Source organism: Paramormyrops kingsleyae, chromosome 1, assembly GCF_048594095.1.
Source record: "Paramormyrops kingsleyae isolate MSU_618 chromosome 1, PKINGS_0.4, whole genome shotgun sequence".
NCBI lineage: Eukaryota > Metazoa > Chordata > Actinopteri > Osteoglossiformes > Mormyridae > Paramormyrops > Paramormyrops kingsleyae.
The window spans coordinates 5,992,436-6,010,723 of NC_132797.1; the positions used below are offsets into that span (position 1 = coordinate 5,992,436).

The window sequence follows — 18,288 nt, forward strand, 5'->3', positions numbered from 1 at the left end:
TCCATATTTGTAAATCGGGGATCGAATACATTATTTACTATGACATCCTTATACTTACGCTATACTTGTACGTCATCTTACAAATATTGTAGCAGATAGTAAATAGTACGTGTTTGGGACCAGCATGGATTTTCACTAATTTCACACCATAAAACAATCTGCAATGATGGAGGGGACCGGCCAGTTTTGTCCAGAGACATGGCTGCCACATTAACATCACTCTCCTCTAAATTACCCCCACACCTCATGGCAGGACAATTCAGCTATAGTTCTGATGACCAGTGGCATGGTCAGGCTCTTTCTTCAATTCGATATTCTCATTATGGTGTTAATTAGCCAATTTCCGAACACAAAATGCGCTTCGCTTTGACAAATAAGTAGCGATTTTTCAGAAACAGAATGACGTCCTTGTGTCGTCGCTAATGACCTGAAGTGGCTGCATTTGGATTTTTTCACGTAGAGTGCGGCACAATTAGCTGCCTATATGATGGACGGGCCGTTCTTGATGAATGCCCAAACACAAAAACCTGTGAAACCAACAGCCAAGTAGCCCTGGGTTAAGGAATTTGTTTACTTTCCATTTGGTTGCTCAGCTGACCCATTTAACCGAGAGAAATCAAGTTAATCGTAGGCAACTTTGAGGTTGAGAGACCACACACATCGAACTACATAAACCAGTAGCTCCTGGGAAGATCTCGAGCCATCAAAGTGCCCCTACACCCCACCATCACAAGGGCTTCCTTAGCCCACGTCTCAGTAAATCTCTTCCAAAATAAAAAAATGACAAAATAAAAAATGAGCCAGAAACTTATTTCTCTCTTCAAATTAAGTGGGGTAATTCTTTCCCGTCAAAACTCACCGCAGGGGGATTATATGCAACCTCAAGAGAATTGATTTCAGTGTCCCCTCAAGCTCGTGACCTGTCTCTGAAACACAGCTGACCTCGTTGGGTTGCCTGTGAGGGCTTCCTGTAAAAAACACATTTTCCCACTGGAGAGGTAGGGGGGGAAACTGATGCTTATTAAAAGACAGGAAAACACATTTCACGGTCCCGTCATCTGTGACGGCACATTCAAAAACATCATCATTAAGATCCAGACAACGGACTGGCATCCCATCCACGGTGTCCCCTGCCTCATGCCCTGTGCTGCCTGGGATAGGCTCCCGGCTCTTCATAACCCTGTACCGGATAAACGCTTCCAGAAGATGGATGGATGGCTGACTTAAAAAAACACTTTATTTTAAAATACATTATAGCTTTTTAATGCTATTCTCGGAAAGGCTGAAGGGGATTGTATTTTACAGGCAGCTCATTAGATGCCTATGTGAATGTGCATCTTAAAGGAACAGGGTCAGAATTTATGACGCATCACAGAGCCTATATAGTGGGATTAGCACATCGCTCATAACCAGCCCCCTGTGTCTGACTGCGGAGTTCTCCATTTGTTTCTGCGATTTGTGATCTCGTACACCAGCCTCTCCAACTCAACAGAGATATGCTCAGATGTTCAGGTGCGATAAAAGATTGACTTTTGAGACAGGTGGGAAAGACAACGATTCGAACATGACCAGAAGCCTAAGAAGACAAAGACCATGCAGGTGATTTGGCTCAAATGCTAATGTACAGCTCTACTACACAACACCCTGATGTTAACTGAGGAGAGCAGTCATCTGTTACCGATTTGGTCTGTTACTCAGTGCTGTGTTTATCAAACTAGTCCTCTGGGTCCCCCAGACGGTCCACATTTTTGCTCCCTCGAAACTCCCAGCCAATCAAGAACACCAGGTGTGCAGGTGTGTTGGGAGCCAGGAGAGACCAAAAATGTGGATTATTTGGTGTCACCAAGAAATGGGTTGAGAAAGACTGATTTAGCGTGACAAACAAACAATCTCCTGAAACATACTCCACGTTACCTCATAACCAGATGATACAACAGGCCACCCACAGACCAAACCCAGTCAGATTTTGTTAATGAAAAGTGCGTTATAAATAAAATGTATTATTATTTATTATTATTACTACCAAAAGACTGGAGACTGAATTTTATCAACAAGCACAGCCAGGTGGAAGAATTCTGATGACGACGCACTACCATGAACGAATAAGCAACCTGAAGGACATATTCATCAAGTACATCTTTGCCGGCTGCAAAGATCTACAGTAACAGCTGCATTATACAGTTTCCCATACAAAACGTGCTCTACGCAGCACTGAGTAATTGAAGTTAACTGCTGCAAATCGGCCGCTTTGTGTGCCGGACTTAATAGAGCCCAGCATTTGGAGATTCATTCACAGTAAGGGCAGGGCTCTCAGGGCTGTTACTCGGATGCCCCATGACAGAGTGAGAGAACGTTCAGGACATGAAATCCCAAACGGGTGACCAGAGGAAAGTCAGCAGACACATCAAACAATAGCAGGCCACAGGCTGCGAGTAAAAGGAAATCAACATGTACATTTCTTGGGTTTACAGAGAATGGGCCAAAAAAGAAAAAACATCCAACGAATGGTGGTTTTCTGGGCAAAAATGCCTTGTTGATGCCATAGGGCAGAGAAGAATGGCCGGACTGCTTCATGATGGATAAAAGGCAACAGAAACTCAAATAACCACTCATTACAAACAAGGTATGCAAAGAGCATCTCTGAATGCACAACGTAGGGCTACAGCAGAAGAAGACCACACCGGGTGCCACTCCTGTCACCTAAGAACAGGAAACTGAGGCTACAGTGGGCATGGACTCACTAAAACTGGACAATAGAAGACTGGAAACACATTGCCTGGTCAGATGTCTCGATTTCTGCTGCGACATTCAGATGGTAGGGTAGAATTTGGCGTAAACAACATGAAAGCATGGATCCATCCTGCCTGGTATCAACAATTCAGGCTGGTGGTGGTGTCGTAATGGTGTGAACAGATTTCAGAACAAATTAACACAATTTGGGCCCCTTATGATCAACTAACCACTGTTTAAATGTCATAGCCTACCAGAGTACTGTTGCTGATCATGTCTGTCCCTTTATGACCAGTTTACCCAGCTCCTAATCCAGAGATTGGCAACCCTGATCCTGGTGGGTATCCAGCAAGTTTTCTATCCTACGTGATGAATTACTATCCAACTGAGATCAGGTGTGGTTCATCAGAGAACCAACAGGACAGAAAACCTGCTGGACACCAACACTCCAGTTTCTGGGTCGCCCCTGTTGTAATAGCTACTTCCAGTCACACCTCATATCTCAGACTGGTTTCTTGAACATTACATTAGGTTCATTTTACTCAAATGGCCTCCACAGTCACCAGATCTCAATCCAATAGAGCTCCTATGTTATGTGGTAGAACAAGAGATTTGCATCATGAATGTGCAGCCGACAAGTCTGCAGTAACTGCGTGATGCTATCATGTCAATATGCACCAAAGTCTCTGAAGAATATTTCAAGCACCTTGTTGAATCTATGCCATGAAGAATCAAGTTAGTTCTGAAGGCAAAAGGAGGTCCAACCCAGTACTAGAAAGGTATACCTAATAAAGTGGCGAGTGAGTGTATACTGTACGTATACAGTGGTACCTCAGTTCTCAAACTCATTAGAACTCGAATTTCTTAAAAGTCGAACCAACCAGTTTGGGGGAAAAAAAAACCTAGTACTCGATCTGAATCTCACTAGTCAAACTGTGAACGCCGACCTAAGATAACTTAGGGGAAAAGAATCACGCGGCACGTCTCTCAGCGGAAACAAAGGGTAAAGCTTCAGTCTCAGCCTCGCATTCCCTGTGATAGCATCCTGCATGTTTACACTAGCTGAATACATATATTTAGACAGTAAAAATACATTTAGACAATGATAGACAGTAACAGTATTATAATATAATAAAATACATTTTAAAATAAAGATTTCTTATTATTTTAATATTAATAATAAACCATTAATACATTTAATTATAATAATATTGTTGTGCCAAGCTGGGACGGAACGGAGGCAAAGGCGCAGACATCAGGGTATCGGGGAATACGGGGTTTAATTACAGGTAAGGCAGGCAAAACGCAGACAGACAGTACAATGACCGGACTGGGGAAACAAACTGAAACGCAGACAAAATACAGAAGACTAATGACAACAACCAGAAACAGCTGATCACACAGAGATTCCACACGCGGCTAACGAGGGGGCGTGGCACAAGGATGGAGCGGACGATCGGAGCAGGACACATCGTTTTATTTTTTTAACTTTACACATTGGATACATTTATTTTCTTACTTTACAAATTACTGTTTTGATAAATGTCCTTAGATGCGTTTAGTACAGTATATGCTCTTCTTGTTTTATCCAGTTCATTTTGTGTTTAAATGCTAAAAAAAACTTTTTTGGGGTGTAATTTTTTGGGGCAGGGAACCAATTAATTGGTTTTCCATTATTTATGGGGAAAATTCGATCAGAACCCAAACTTTTTAGGATTCGATCCGGAGTTATGAACGGATTAAGTTCGAGATCTGAGGTACCACTGTATATTATACGTACATATATGCTCTTCAAATCCAGCAACTCATTATTGTCCAAGCCACTCGGCTAAGTCTGGTGGTTCCATAAAAGGGGACGTGGTTAGGGCTTTAAGATGACATCACCATTAGGGGTGTGACCTTGCCAACTTCCTCTTCCTGTCAAATCAAAATTCTAGTCAAGATTAAAAGACTTTTCCCTGAAACTCTGGAAGATGTGTGTACATTTTTGCTCTGTTTTTTTATTGTTACGTTGTTTGAGTCTGCAGGGAGGTATGCAAACATTTAATTTTATCTGTACAAATTATGAAGCCTTTGAATCTTTGACTGTCACTATCCTTACACGTCAATCTTGCCTCTAACACAGGTGACAAATGGCTTCATGCATCCAACCATAACCATGTGTGAGAGGACGTGGAAACTAAAACGCAGCCATGGGGGGCGACACAGTTTTTAGCCTCTGCTCATTTTATTAAGCTGTGAACGTTTTAAATACAATGACGGGGTCTGTAACTGGGGAGCGAAGTCAAATAGCGTCGACCTGTAAACAACGTGTTGAGAATTTTCCGGAAAGGTGTCTGCAGCATCCGCATGAGAAAGAGACTCCCTACATAATCACAGACATTTAATTAAACATTCAGAAACACAATTAAAAAAGAAAAGAAAATTAAGCTCTCATTTGTTGTCTTTTTATCATACACATTTTTAGTTATATATCATTTCTTTATTTAGGAAGAATTTTCTCAGCAAGAGCCTTAAATCTGTGACCTCTGCTCCCTGCACCCCCCCCACCCCCCCCTCCATCTCAAATGAAAAGCTGGAATATGTCCGTCCCGGGGCCTCATGCAGAACAGTGTGTTCCTGGAGGGGAAAACGGACGTCATGGAGGTGCAGGGAGACATGCGGGAGGAGAGAAGAGAGCGAGACAGTGCAGAGGGGACACAGAGGAAGGGAATGGATGACAATGGAGGAGAATGTTGCCGTTGTTTCTTTTTTCCATTTTAGCGGGAGGATCTTCCACTTGGTCTTTGGTAATGCGTTTTAACGACTGTATCCAAACTCATCAGCATCGTCAGCCCGGAAATCTCCATATCGCCAGAGATTGAGCTGGAAAAAGTAGGGGAGGGTTAACCATGAACGGATGCAGAATGAAACTGCACCAGACACCTCATTGACTTTTACCACGCCCCCCCCCACTCCCACGACCCATCACAATCTCCCAAATTTACGGCTGTTTATTCCATTTATGGGACACCCCAGTCAAGCTTCTCTACCGGAGGTTCTGCCTCCTCCCCAGCAAATGAGACATTTATAGGATGGATGAAAGCGGGTAGCATTGCTCATGATGGAGAGGGAAATAAAAACGATACACAATTAAAAAGCTAGCTGTGATGTGGAACCTATGATGCGTCATTGTTTTTCCTGCCTAACTAGCAACCAAAGCTAATTAGCCGCACATACAATCAATACCCTTTATGAATGACATGAGAGTTCACCGTCTGGGTCGCTCTGTTGTTTCAGCTCCCATCTAATCACTTGCCGAGCTCGTGTGAAGTGCTCCTAAAACAAATACTCTCTGTTTCAGCTATTCCTTTACTTAATGGGGCTGTACTCAGCATTTAAGCATGCCAGAGGTAGCTATTAATCTAATCTACTACGGATCCTGGGCCAGTAACCCCAAAAGCTTACAGATGTACAATAAAGATGTACAAAATAATACAGATGTACCACACAAGGTACAGTAAACATCTGAGGTTCATTCATGGGGATCACTGGCCCAGACAATCACAGGGTGCCAACGATGAACGATAAACACTTACCCTGGAGCTCTTTGCAGCCTCCTGCGCCTTCAGGTATTCGGCAACCTGTGGAAAGATGGGAGGGAGGGGTTAGGCCAGACCACCTGTGATCGGGAACGCTGGGAATGTAGAGTAAGCCCGTCAAGCCTATGCTACTCAAAGAGTGCTTGGCTCAAGACCAAGTCCTTCTCAGGAGTGACACTCAAAGCCCAGCTGGGTAACCTACTTATTCTAAACACGGGAATACAAACCATGCAGGTAATTCTTACTTAGCCTGGTAAAGCGATCAATGATCATGTCGAAGGGAGTTAACTTGACTACGGTAAATGGGCACTGTTGGCCTGTTGCGGTCTGGCCCAGAGGCCCATAGCTCTGGGCATGTAATAGCATTTAACGTGTGGTGTCATCTCTACGGTAAGGAGACATACAGAAAACGGGTGCTATCATTCTGCTGCAAAGCCATGCTATCACTGCTGTAAGGGCTTCTTAGGGTGTAATGTACCGTGGAATATGGCCAGGGAAGGGCTGTAATCCTCACGTTATCATACAAGCACACTTACATCTGTTTTTTTTCCTATTCGTTAAGCAATCAAAACAATTTGTTTGAGTTCGACCGTCTAACAGCAATTAGAAACAAATCAGTTGCAACCGGAAGGAATCCATGGATAGTGTTCGCCCATCTAACCAACACCAGATCTTTCTAGAACCATCACAGACAAACACCATGCAGTCCTGAAATTGCTGCAGCATCTTGCATGTTCATAAAGCAATCAGACAAAACTTTCCAAGACATTGATGATTCTAATACTTCTGGAAAATAATTATATTGACGTACAAAACTGGGGTTCTCAAACAAATTACAGCAGACTACATTTTCTATGAATTGATCATCAGTTAAGAAAAGCTGTTTTCATTAGAGCTTGACTACAAATGGGAAATGGCTGTAGGGGTGGGGGAGTCATGGAGCCAGTACTTGGCTTAGAAGGGAGTGATAGGCGATCACCCAGACCTCATTGGACAATGTGAATATATAGGCCTGTTCGGGGCTAGTTCCAATGACCAGTCTCAAGATCCAGTCTTTTTGAACTCTACAGGTTTAGCCATTTAGCTGAAAATCTTAACCCCCAACTGCATTTATAGTATAGCCCAGGGATGCCCTGCACATTTTTGGGTTGCCGCTCAACACGTGATTCAACTCCTTGCAACTTCTTGTGCTGATTACCACACAGCTCTTGAGCTGAATCGTTTGTGGTGGAACAGGGAAAGAACTAAGTTACACAGGACTCCGGCCCTTCTAGACTAGAGTTTGACACCCCTGGTATAGCCTATCTATGTGTGTTTTGCTAAAATCACCCTACAGAGATACTCTCCCACATGTATTTAACATTTTTTGGGAATACTGGGGGTGAGGAGGCTTGATGGCCTTGTAGAGGACATCCGGTGACTGTGCTTCATGCCTCCTATTAAGAAATATAAGAACAGCAGCCATAAGAAATTAGCTGTCTTACAAAATGGCAGGTGTTGGAAATCGCAAACCGTGTCACACCCTCCCTCCCTCAAACTTCTCCCCCTAGGGGGCCGAACCACTATGCTGGCAAGCTGGTTAATATGTGGCATCTCACACATTTCATTGCAATGAACTGGCCACCTGACTTTAAAGGCCATGCATGTTCTGGTACGAATGGCCTCAGTCAGACCTCTATTTGAACGGCTAGCTAAATGCAGAATGCCAGCAGTCATTTGGCGAATCACGTGACTGGCCACTGATTGAGAAAGCTCAGCAGAAATTACTCGTAAACTCCAGCTGAGCTCCTCTTCTCAGCTGCCCCCCCCATCCTCTTCCATCATAATCCCTGACAGATTTTGCCCCCTGCTGGCCAGACTCACTCGGCTGTGTTTAAAACAGCTGCGTTGGTCCAAACAGCCCAGTATCATGTCTATTAATTTCCATCCTCTTTCATCAATGCCTCCAATTATCAGCACCAGCACACAGACTACGAGGAAAGCTGTCAAATAGGAACAATGTCAAATTTCGTTAAACAGCCTCCGTTTTACAGTAATTAACGCCCGTAGTGCAGTTACTGTGTCGAAGACTGTGGGTAATTTTTGCAAACGAGGTGTCCAAGGCAATTTGGTCATAGAATGGTATGCTTGGTACATGTATCCCCTAAGACAAAATGTCTAAAATAAAGAGTTATTACTCAAATCGACCATCATCTTAAGCCTTCAGTGGACTTTTAATTACATAAGGAGGACCACCAGAGCTTTATATCACATCCCGGTGATGCTGAAAGCCAGGTCCACGACGTTGCCGAAGTACGACAGAAGGCGAAGACACGTTAATGCTGGAGAAACACTTGCCACTTACCGCCAACCAGCCCACACGTTTCCTGGTGGCTGTCCTAATCTTGTTATGCGAATGACAGGACCATCATAGAGATTACTCGTGGGAACGAACACCAGAACTCCCCAGCAAGATACACATCCGGACCAAAGTCATCTCTACAACTGTTTATGGGAATGTTAATGTTTTCCTGTCCATCTACCCCAGCCCCTGCCACACTCCACCTTTCTGTCGTCTGAGCTGCCGTCTGGCACCACAACAAAAGGATTTCCACGGACCTGCTCATCTAGAAGGTAAAGCTGATGTGATCCCTGTGACAGATGGGAATCACTGAGGGATGCTCCCATTGTTTAACCCCTACAGTCCAATTAAGGCACGCTCTCTTTTTTCATGGATGACGGAAGAGTGACGGGTCACAGTTTGGATGATCGATCCGATTACAGCCAGTCGCAGACCCTCAGTCTGGTGTATCTACATCCCATCATCTTCATGATCACTATCCAGGCAGGTTCGGGTTTCAACTGTAGCTGAAGAAAAGGCTCAAGACCTGCTTGCATGTTTGGGGTTTACTTCATTTTCCATATCAGGAGAACCCCCTTGTTCCAGCTGGCTCACCCGAACATACATGTTGTGCTCTAAAATGCCCTTCAGGATTTCCCAGATAACAGCCAAACGTAGAGCTTGGAAGATTTTATTTGTTCTTTCCTGACAATAACAGAGTGATCTTCTCTAATCCTCCAGGATAAAGTCATGTCTGAAATACTTTCCTCGTTCTGTATTTCTCTCATCCACTGCTGCTTGGTTTGCTTTGTAGCTGGGTACGTGAATATGTGTTTTTTGCCAGCTCACTACATTATGCACTAAGATGCCACAGAGTCAATCCTTCGAGCACCATGAGAATTTGGCTGATCACTACCACTCCATGATTCTCCTCCCTGATGTTACACGACACTTGCTCCTGGAGAAGAACCACACTCTCTACTGAGCTGGCGGCAATTAGGCTTGCATCAAAACACCTGCACGCAAGTCTTCGTCTGGTACGTGAAGGGAAGCCCTCCGTACATACGATCCATTCTGTGCATGGAGAGCGCGGCAATTAGCGTCGCTAAGACTGTTAGCCATGGCACTGATTACCACCATACTTCACAGATGTCTTCTGGGGACCCCGATAGCAATGTCGACAACGGCGGTCTGTCTTCGCAATCTCACTCCGGCGCATCTGCAGGGTATTTATCGTCTCGTCACCTGGAACGGCAGCTCCGCGCTAAACGATTCCTTAACAGCGCATGAGGGGCCGTAGCACTAGTCGGAATGCATTTAAAGTGCTGCACCATTTGGAGTGAATTTAACAACCACTGGGAAAAATAAGACTTGCTATGTGCCTCAAAGCATGCAGCACGATGCTACTGGGTGCTAAAGTCTTGGATATATCACTAAGTATTAAATGTAGGCAGACTGGGTTTCAACAAGGACCAAAGCGAATATGAGAATCTCATTTAAATTAAATGTCTATGTACGAAGGTCTCCTTAAGCATTTGTGTGTTTCTCATGTTATCCATCCCCCCGTCTTTCATAATCTCTTATCTAGTGCAGGGAAATGGCGATCCTGGAGCCAATCGCAGGAAGCACAGGGCACAAAGTAGGGGAACACCCTGGATAGGATGCCAGGCCAACCAGCCAAGTCACCTAACACCATGCTTCTGGACAGCAGGAGGACACCTGGGTTTCTGGACTAACCCACAGGACCATGGGGAGAACATGCAAGCTCCGCAGATATTCGAATTTGAACCTGCAACCGTGGAGGAGACAGCAGGTTGGTTTGCTATATTAAATTCTTATGGTAAAGATTGAGTATTTCTTTCTGGTACCGATAAACTGTAGGTTCAGAGTGGAGAACAGTTCATTTTGCTTTACAGTGTGACCTTACCCTTTAAGAAAGCCTGGAAAAGCACACGCTGTGTTTACCTGGGAAGGCGTGAAGCGTGGCAGCGAGCCGCGCTGGCAATCCGGCGGCATGCGGAGGCCAACGTGAGATGAAAAACAACCTGCTAATCTGCACGGGGCCCAGGTGACGACGAGCCCTATCGTAAATAACTGCGCCACGGAGACGCAAAGCTCCATTCGCAGGAAACTGTTACTGCCTCAGGTTATACTCCCCGAGGCGCTTTCCCTGAATACGACGCTTCTGCGTCATTAAGACATGTGCAGGGGAAAAAAAATCTTATCAGTGTCGGAGAGTATACCTCCATCTTCACTCAGAATTCAGCATGCGGCCAACAGCTGTACACAAGGGCAAGGCAAGGGGGCTGGCTCTCAAATTACATCAGGGTGGGACCAAAATGTGCAGAAAAATCCCATAATGCACTGCCACTACACAAGCAGTTCCCTTCTAGGTGTCAGCTCACATATGTCAGGGTGGGATCAAAATCTGCAGAAAATTCCCACAATGCACTGGCACGACACAAGCAGTTACTTTTGAGCATTCTGTATTCCAATAACTCTTCCAGCTTTCCACATTGTCTATGACCTCTCCAGTCGGCCTTGATTAAGAGCTGGACAACTGCGATCTGCTTACAAGTATTGATGTTGATTTATCTGTTTGCCGGATACATGTTTTCATCCCGCTCTTTTTATTGGCCCTTTGATGAAATATCGCTTCCACCTGTAAGGAAAGCCCTGACCAAAACAGAGCAAAACAACAAAAAAGTATTAATCTGTCAGGTTTCCGAGTGGACAGGCCCGCTTCCCTGGCCTAACCCTGTTTAAAACTGACGGATTCTCAAATTCTCAAGTGTCTCTAACAATAAAGCTTGCCACGAGGAGCGCGCTCTTTAAAGCGAAACAATCTGCGCAGAAAAATGACCACAATTTGTAGATAATGCCACTTTTGCGCGGTTAAGCCTTATTTCCAAATGCGAAATCAGTTTTCCTTTCACCTCCCACCTGTTTCCTTTTGCGAACACTGTAAAACTCACCACATTCGGTGCAAGTTTTACCCTCCTGCCAAAACAACTCCCATTGTGGTGTTAAACTGACTATCGGATTCTGTAATTCTGGGGGTACTTACAAAAGCAAATTTACCCAGAAGACAGAAAAACACATTCCCTTAAATTTATGTTCAAACGTAGGGGACCAACAACCATTCATCTTCAACAATCCAAGACATTCATATGTTCTTTCAAGTAGATATTTAAATTTATATTTTAATTATTGAGCAGACTTTTATTCAAAGTGACGTACACCTGTGAAAACTGGGTCAGAGAATTCCTGTAGCAATTGGGGGTTAAGGGCCTGATTGGGGGCCCACAGTGACATCACTATGCCGACCCAGGGATTCCAACCAGTGATGATCTCTCTGATCACAGCCACAGCATCCTAAACCCATCGAGCCTGAGAGACTGAAGACAGAGTGAACCCATGGAGTTTTTTTTTTAAAAAAAGAAAACACTTCAGCCACAAAGGAACGAGGCCCGAACACAACGTGACAAGACATGAGCCCACGGCACGCCATCCTGCAGTCGATTCCATTGGACTCCAGAAAAACGGAGAGTGAGGTCATTATACAGGCCAACACAAAGAAAGGCCAGTTCCAAAATATAAATAAATAAATGGGAGCTCTCGGGGCCAGACAAGCCAAATTGGATTTTTAAGGGTCGCGGGATGTCGTAGGACATCAAAACCTGGTTCTGTCCTACCTTCATTAACTTCTCTGGTGTGGTTTATCAGCAAGACACGGGGGGAGAAAAAAACTGAAGGAAACAGGTGTTTGCAAACAAACTCTGGCTGCATTAAAGAGGTTCAGCGAACATGCATTTCCAGAGCAGGAGAATCAACCCCGAATATGAATCTCATTTCGGTGCCACCCGATGCCGCTCTGAGTAAATAATGGTTGGAGAATGTCACAGTGTAATGGCAATAATTATTATACAAATAGCCTTGTTTACTTTACTCTGCACAATCTATAACACGATTTCTCAACGCCCTGCGAAATTAGCATAATCTGGAAGCACAAGCACGAATTCTCAGGTTAAAATGTTAAACTCTTGCTTTTCCATGTGGGGTGCTGGTTTTGAGGACTGGAGAGGAATAGCTAGCCAAGAGGTGCTTTATCAAAGGAGGGCCTGCCTGTCGGGGGGGGGGGCTGTCCTCGCACTCACACGCCAGAGACACGGCTGTTACCTGCCTAGCATGATTTAAACCCCCCGCAGTCATGGCACCTGTAGGCCTCACTTCCTCCAGCAGCTAACGACATGCACATCTGTGCCCCCCTCCAATCCAGTGTTTAATTGCCCAGGCGACTCACCGGCGTCGTGTAATTGGACAGTTTTACACCCTCGGTTACTTATGGGGGGATTTTCGGAGCCTGCGGCACCTGCCATGTCATGCAGGCACCAAAGGGTGGCGCTCACCGCTACAACGCGGCTCTGCTCCCACGGTGACACTTATGACACTACCTGGAAGTGTCATCATCTAAACACCATAATCTCAGGCACAAACCCAGATATCTCAGCTGATGATTACAGAATTAACTGACCTTATTGTCCTTGCCTCGAACCTCGAACGGGGTCGCCCCTGGGGGCCTCCCCCAGGGAAACACGGACACAAAAGAGTTTGTCGCGAAAACCAGCCGCTCGCATACTGCAAATTTATCTCACCAATTAACCAATTAAGAGTAATCACTTCATACTCGTTGACCAATCGACCGTCACATTAGTCGGCCGACAAACACTGATGCTGACCCTAAGTAGCCAGTGGATTTTGCCCCCTTTTTTGTAATGCATGCAGCTCTATAGTTCAGTTTACAGGCATCAAAGAAGGCTGCCACACAAGGCCTCAAACCCATACTGTTCAGCTTGAGCCCACGTCCCGAACCCGTACACCATGTGGGCCCCTATATTTAACATTCTACCCGCATTCTATTTAAAATATCAATTTCCTGTCTTCTCCCATCCATTGTAAATGTGAAGCTTACTGATCCACCCAGCTGGATACACAAATACTGTACACAGGGGAGTGTTCAGAGCAGGGAGGGGGGGCGCTTTTCAGAACATCCATCCATCCCTCGCTCGCTGAGGATATGGGGGGGGGCTCCAACAAACAATGGTGCAGCTCGATGTGTAAGCCGTGTCTGCGACGGTGTGGACAGAATGCAGCTGAGGGGGTGAGCTTGCATAATGGGGGTGCGCTTCCTGCTGATTGGTTGACATTTCAGGAAGTGATGCGGAGCGATGGTTCTCTGGCCTCGCTGGACCTGCGAGAGTAGCAGAGATGATCCTGGGCTGAGCTGGGGGGGCGCTTGACTGACATCTCGGAATAATTAATCCTGTCACCCTGTAAGGCTCTGCATTGCCTGCCTGGGTCCTGCATCATTTTGAGATGTTTTGAATATTTTAAACAAAGGACAACAAATGGAGACCCCCCCCCGGGTGTGTGTATTTATCATCCATCCAAGTGACGCGTGATTCAAGGGCAGCGTCACTGGTTACCAATCGAGCACCGGATTGCAGTATTATTTTGATGTTTTGCCAGTTAAATTAAAAAGGGGAAGGGGGGGGTTGCCTCTCTCAACAAAAATAACGTTGAAATTTGAAAATCTCTCTGCGCGAGACAGATGTCGCCTCTGCTCCCCAGGCGTCGGCATCCTCGTCAGGCGGACCGCCGACGGTGCGCCCTGGTGGTGGGGAAGGACGACGGATGAAGGGGAGGCCAGAGATAAGGGTTCTTCAGCCTGCATGGGGCAGAACGGCGAGGGCACTCCGGACCGAGGAGGCAGCTTTCAGCCATAAATCAGGCCTGAGGGCCACGCAGCGGGATTTATGAGGTCCCTATTAATCAGAGGTCTGGCAGCAGGGCAAAGGACGGCCAAAATCGATCCAGGTAGATGGGGGGGGGGGGGGGGTGTTAAAGGTGCGTTATTCCACCATTACGACAAATGCCTCCCTCAGACTGCTGCAAGTCGAGGACAAACCATTCCCGGGAGAAAGTGGCGATCTCTGAACTTGGCGCCCGTTCGCAGGTCAAAAAAAATGGCTTCTGGCCGACCGACGAAGGGGAACCGCCTGACAGACACAGCTACGCCGAGCGGATCCGATCTGAGCCGCGGCCTCTGCCTCAGGCGCAGTGCGCCGGGTGGATGGAGCTCTACGGCAAACCACCACCTCTGCAGGGAATCCTGCCGATCACTCGAGCTGCCGAACGTCCCGGATGCCGCGGCTCGCATAAACACGGCATTAGTGCTCCGCTGCGGCTGCGCTGTTCGGACGGAGGGACGAGCGGAGAAGCGCCAGCCGAGTGGCAGAACCGGTATGAGGTCACGTCGAGGGTCTGAGCAAGAAGGAGCACGTACAGGGAAGCTCCTACGGAATAATCAGTGATGACAGACAAGACGGCCTTAGTTCTGTGCTGTACGTACTGAGCTACAGGCGATACAGTTAGATACAAACAGATAGAAACAATCAGGGATGGATGGATGGACAAGCAGGCAAAGGTAGACAGAAGCAGAGGAAGGCAGAGAGGCAGACAGATGGATGTGATGGACAAAGGACGATGGACAGAAAGAGAGGCAGCCAGCCATGACGCTACCCTACCATCTTCTGCAGGTGCTTGTCCTTCCGCACGTCCACCATGACCATGCCCTCCTTGACCAGGCCCAAGCCCACGTCGTCCTTGGTGTCAGTGAACTGCAGCGTCACGTGCTGGCAGCTGCCCTCGACGTACTCCACGTTGAGCAGGCACTGCGTGTTCTGGATGTCCCGCACCACACAGTCCACCACATCGGCTCGGGCGTCCTCCTGCGGGGGGTGTCAGACACACCATCGGGGGGGGGGTCACTACACAGAGGTGGGATAATGGGACTGCCCCCATCCCCCAGGCCGCCTCTGACCGTCACTGTACCGAGCCGCGCGCATGCGGGCCCGTCTCCACAGCAACCAAAGAAGCAAGTCGTCCTTGGGGACACAGAAGCATTTCAAGGATAATTCCGGACACATTTCCCCGATGCTTCAAACGGCTTCTATTATCCTCCCAAGCATACTGGGGAGCATCTTCTGCGTGGGGACGATAACTTCCTGCACAGGGTGCGAGACCCGCCGGCCAACGTGCCCCTGAAAGCTAATCCGGAGGAAGTGGCTGTGGGCATGCCGAGGATTTGTGGATTAGCCGGGCCGAGGAACAGAGTCGGCCCTCAGTGTGCCGGACCATACCAAAACAGCGTGTGGTCTGCAACAAGTGTTGGTCATGTGATCGGCAGGCATTGGGCCAAACCACTCTAGCCTGGGGGGGGGGAGTTCCAAAAGCTCTGTGACAGGGATCAGAGCTGGTATCATAACCATGGACAGGGACACCCAGGGATGGGTCACCATGCCGCTCCCACCTGGTACCTAGTGTTCACTGCGTCCGGCGGAATACTCACATCTTGCGGGACCTGGATGTAGGCGAAGGCGTTCTCCGTGGCCTGAGCGGGCAGCGCACGGATGTTGAAGGCCGGGGAGAGAGGTGCGAGTCGCGTGGAGGACACCGTCTCTCTCTGCAGGGAGGGAGATACAGGCTAACCGGGAATTCTTCAAACCATGACCTTTTTTCACAGGACATGTTAACCAACCGAACCTTAAATGATCAGTTTTATCATTTATAATGATCCATTTTACATTTCTTGTATAAGCACACCAATAAAACAATACCTCTAAAAAACCAAACAGCATAATGTAACGCAGAGTCAGAGTCCATTCCAGCACATTCTGCTTTAATCACTCAAGATTTGAGGAAACCGTTTCTAAGAATATGGTGTAGGTGAATGTCTGCGGCCTGAACTCCACCTCCAGGGACACCCCCGGGGGGACACCATACTCACGTTGCCGTAGTCGATGTAGAAGACGTGCACTTTGGCAGGAGACTCCACCCGTTCCACTTTGGCTCTGTACCTTTAAGATGGAGGACAAGGGTAATTAATGGGACGACTCGCCCGTTTACAGACTCAACAGGACTCAACGCATCACAGCAGCGCTGCACACTGTGACCCACTGTCAGAGAAGGTGTTAAGTACACAATGAGAAGGATGGGGGGGGGGGGGCAATCGCTGTCTCAGAAGACAGTTGTTTATATTTGCAGAATCGAAGATGACAGCTGTGTCCATTTACATTTGGCTGACATATAACCTTCCAGAAAAAGATGGTCAAATTATCTGCCTGCCTACCCCCAACCACACAATCAATGCGGTGACGATATTCCAAGCACCAAATTTCCCCTTTTCATCGAAGGCTGGATTCTTTGCTCATTCCAGATGTAAGACTTCATTTACTCAAGGTCCTTCTGTGTCTGAGCTGCATTGAGGTGGGGGGAGGGATGTGGGGGGCATAGATCTCAGCTTATTCTGCGTTGCCCTCATGCCGACTGAAGTTCACAGAGATACAAGGTTCTCTGCTTCTTTTAGCCAGAACCAGCAATGCCCATTAATGCTTTACAGAGTAAAACCTAACTTCTGATTTACGCTTCCCCCCCCGGGTCTTGACCGATGGCGGCCCCCAGGTACATTTATGCACCGCTGCGAAACCACTGTATATTCCTGCACAAGGACGGGGGGAGAGAAAGACACCAGAGACAGGAACAGAGGGGACAGGTCTACATGCACTGGGCTATACCTCTGCAGCAGAACCGACCGCGGCCGCCAGCTGTCAGACAAGACGGAGATCCACAAAGCGGGTTCTGCTACCTTTAAGGAAAAACCTGCACTAAGATGGTCCCTCGGGAAAAGCAGACACAGCATGGTCAGGCTTGTCGTTTCTGGGACCCACTCAAAATTCACTTTGGGGCCCCATTCATGGATGTTTCAAAAAAACTAAATAAATAGCAAGCGAGTAAAGAGTTTGTAGCTAGCTAGCAGATTAGCAGAACATGCTGCTTCAGCATCTCTTAAACAAGGAACTAGTTTGTTTAATATTTAGTGTAGTGACTGTTTGTGGCCAATAGGGGGCCACGTAAATGTGTGGTTCAAGTGGTGGTAAATGGAGTGCGGCGACCTCCACATAAAACAAACCTCACACCGCAGGTACAGTTACGTATTTGGTCTGTGCACATGCACGCACACACGGGCGCACACACACACACACACACACACACGCGCGCACACACACACACACACACACACACACACACACACACAGATGGACATGCGCACACACAGCGAGAGAACAGACACACAGATAGCATGCAAGTAGACACAGGGAAGCAAACATAACCACCTCAACACAGGTCGAGGCTGTGTTAACACACCCCAATAGAGACATACAGGCCTGTGCAGAAATTTACACACAGACACACAAAGCTGTGCACTCAGCCTCTCTGTATGATAGACCAAAGCCCACAATTAATTATGCAAAATGTACGCCAAGCATCTAAATGAACCACGACAGCCCGCATTACCGCAGAAGCAAAGGTCTGTTGCGCTCAACGCGACCAGACCGCACCCGAATCCCTTCCAGCGTGGTGCTGGCGGGTAGCGGCAGTTCCCATCTGCCGTAAAGCCATCTGTAACCCCGAACAGCCACGGACATGAGTTCGGGCTCAGATACGGGGATTTGGCAGTCCGGGCGAACATCGCAAGCAACGTATGGCGAAAGTCAGCCCCCAACCATTAGCGGGACTGGCAAAGATGCACTTCAA

The 18,288-nt window shown here is 47.1% G+C and overlaps 1 protein-coding gene across 1 annotated transcript in view; it reads right to left on the bottom strand.

Annotated features, from left to right (window-relative positions):
- Nucleotides 1-4,938: 4,938 nt before the first annotated feature.
- snd1 (staphylococcal nuclease and tudor domain containing 1) overlaps nt 4,939-18,288 on the bottom strand; it is a 137,265-nt gene continuing 123,915 nt past the window's right edge. Inside the window, exons 20-24 of the mRNA XM_023791412.2 lie at nt 16,481-16,550; nt 16,043-16,156; nt 15,219-15,422; nt 6,309-6,353; nt 4,939-5,595 (exon numbers count right to left, since the gene is read on the bottom strand). Coding sequence (XP_023647180.2) covers nt 5,530-5,595; nt 6,309-6,353; nt 15,219-15,422; nt 16,043-16,156; nt 16,481-16,550 — 499 coding nt within the window. The 3' untranslated portion in view covers nt 4,939-5,529. The remainder of the gene's footprint in view (nt 5,596-6,308; nt 6,354-15,218; nt 15,423-16,042; nt 16,157-16,480; nt 16,551-18,288) is intronic.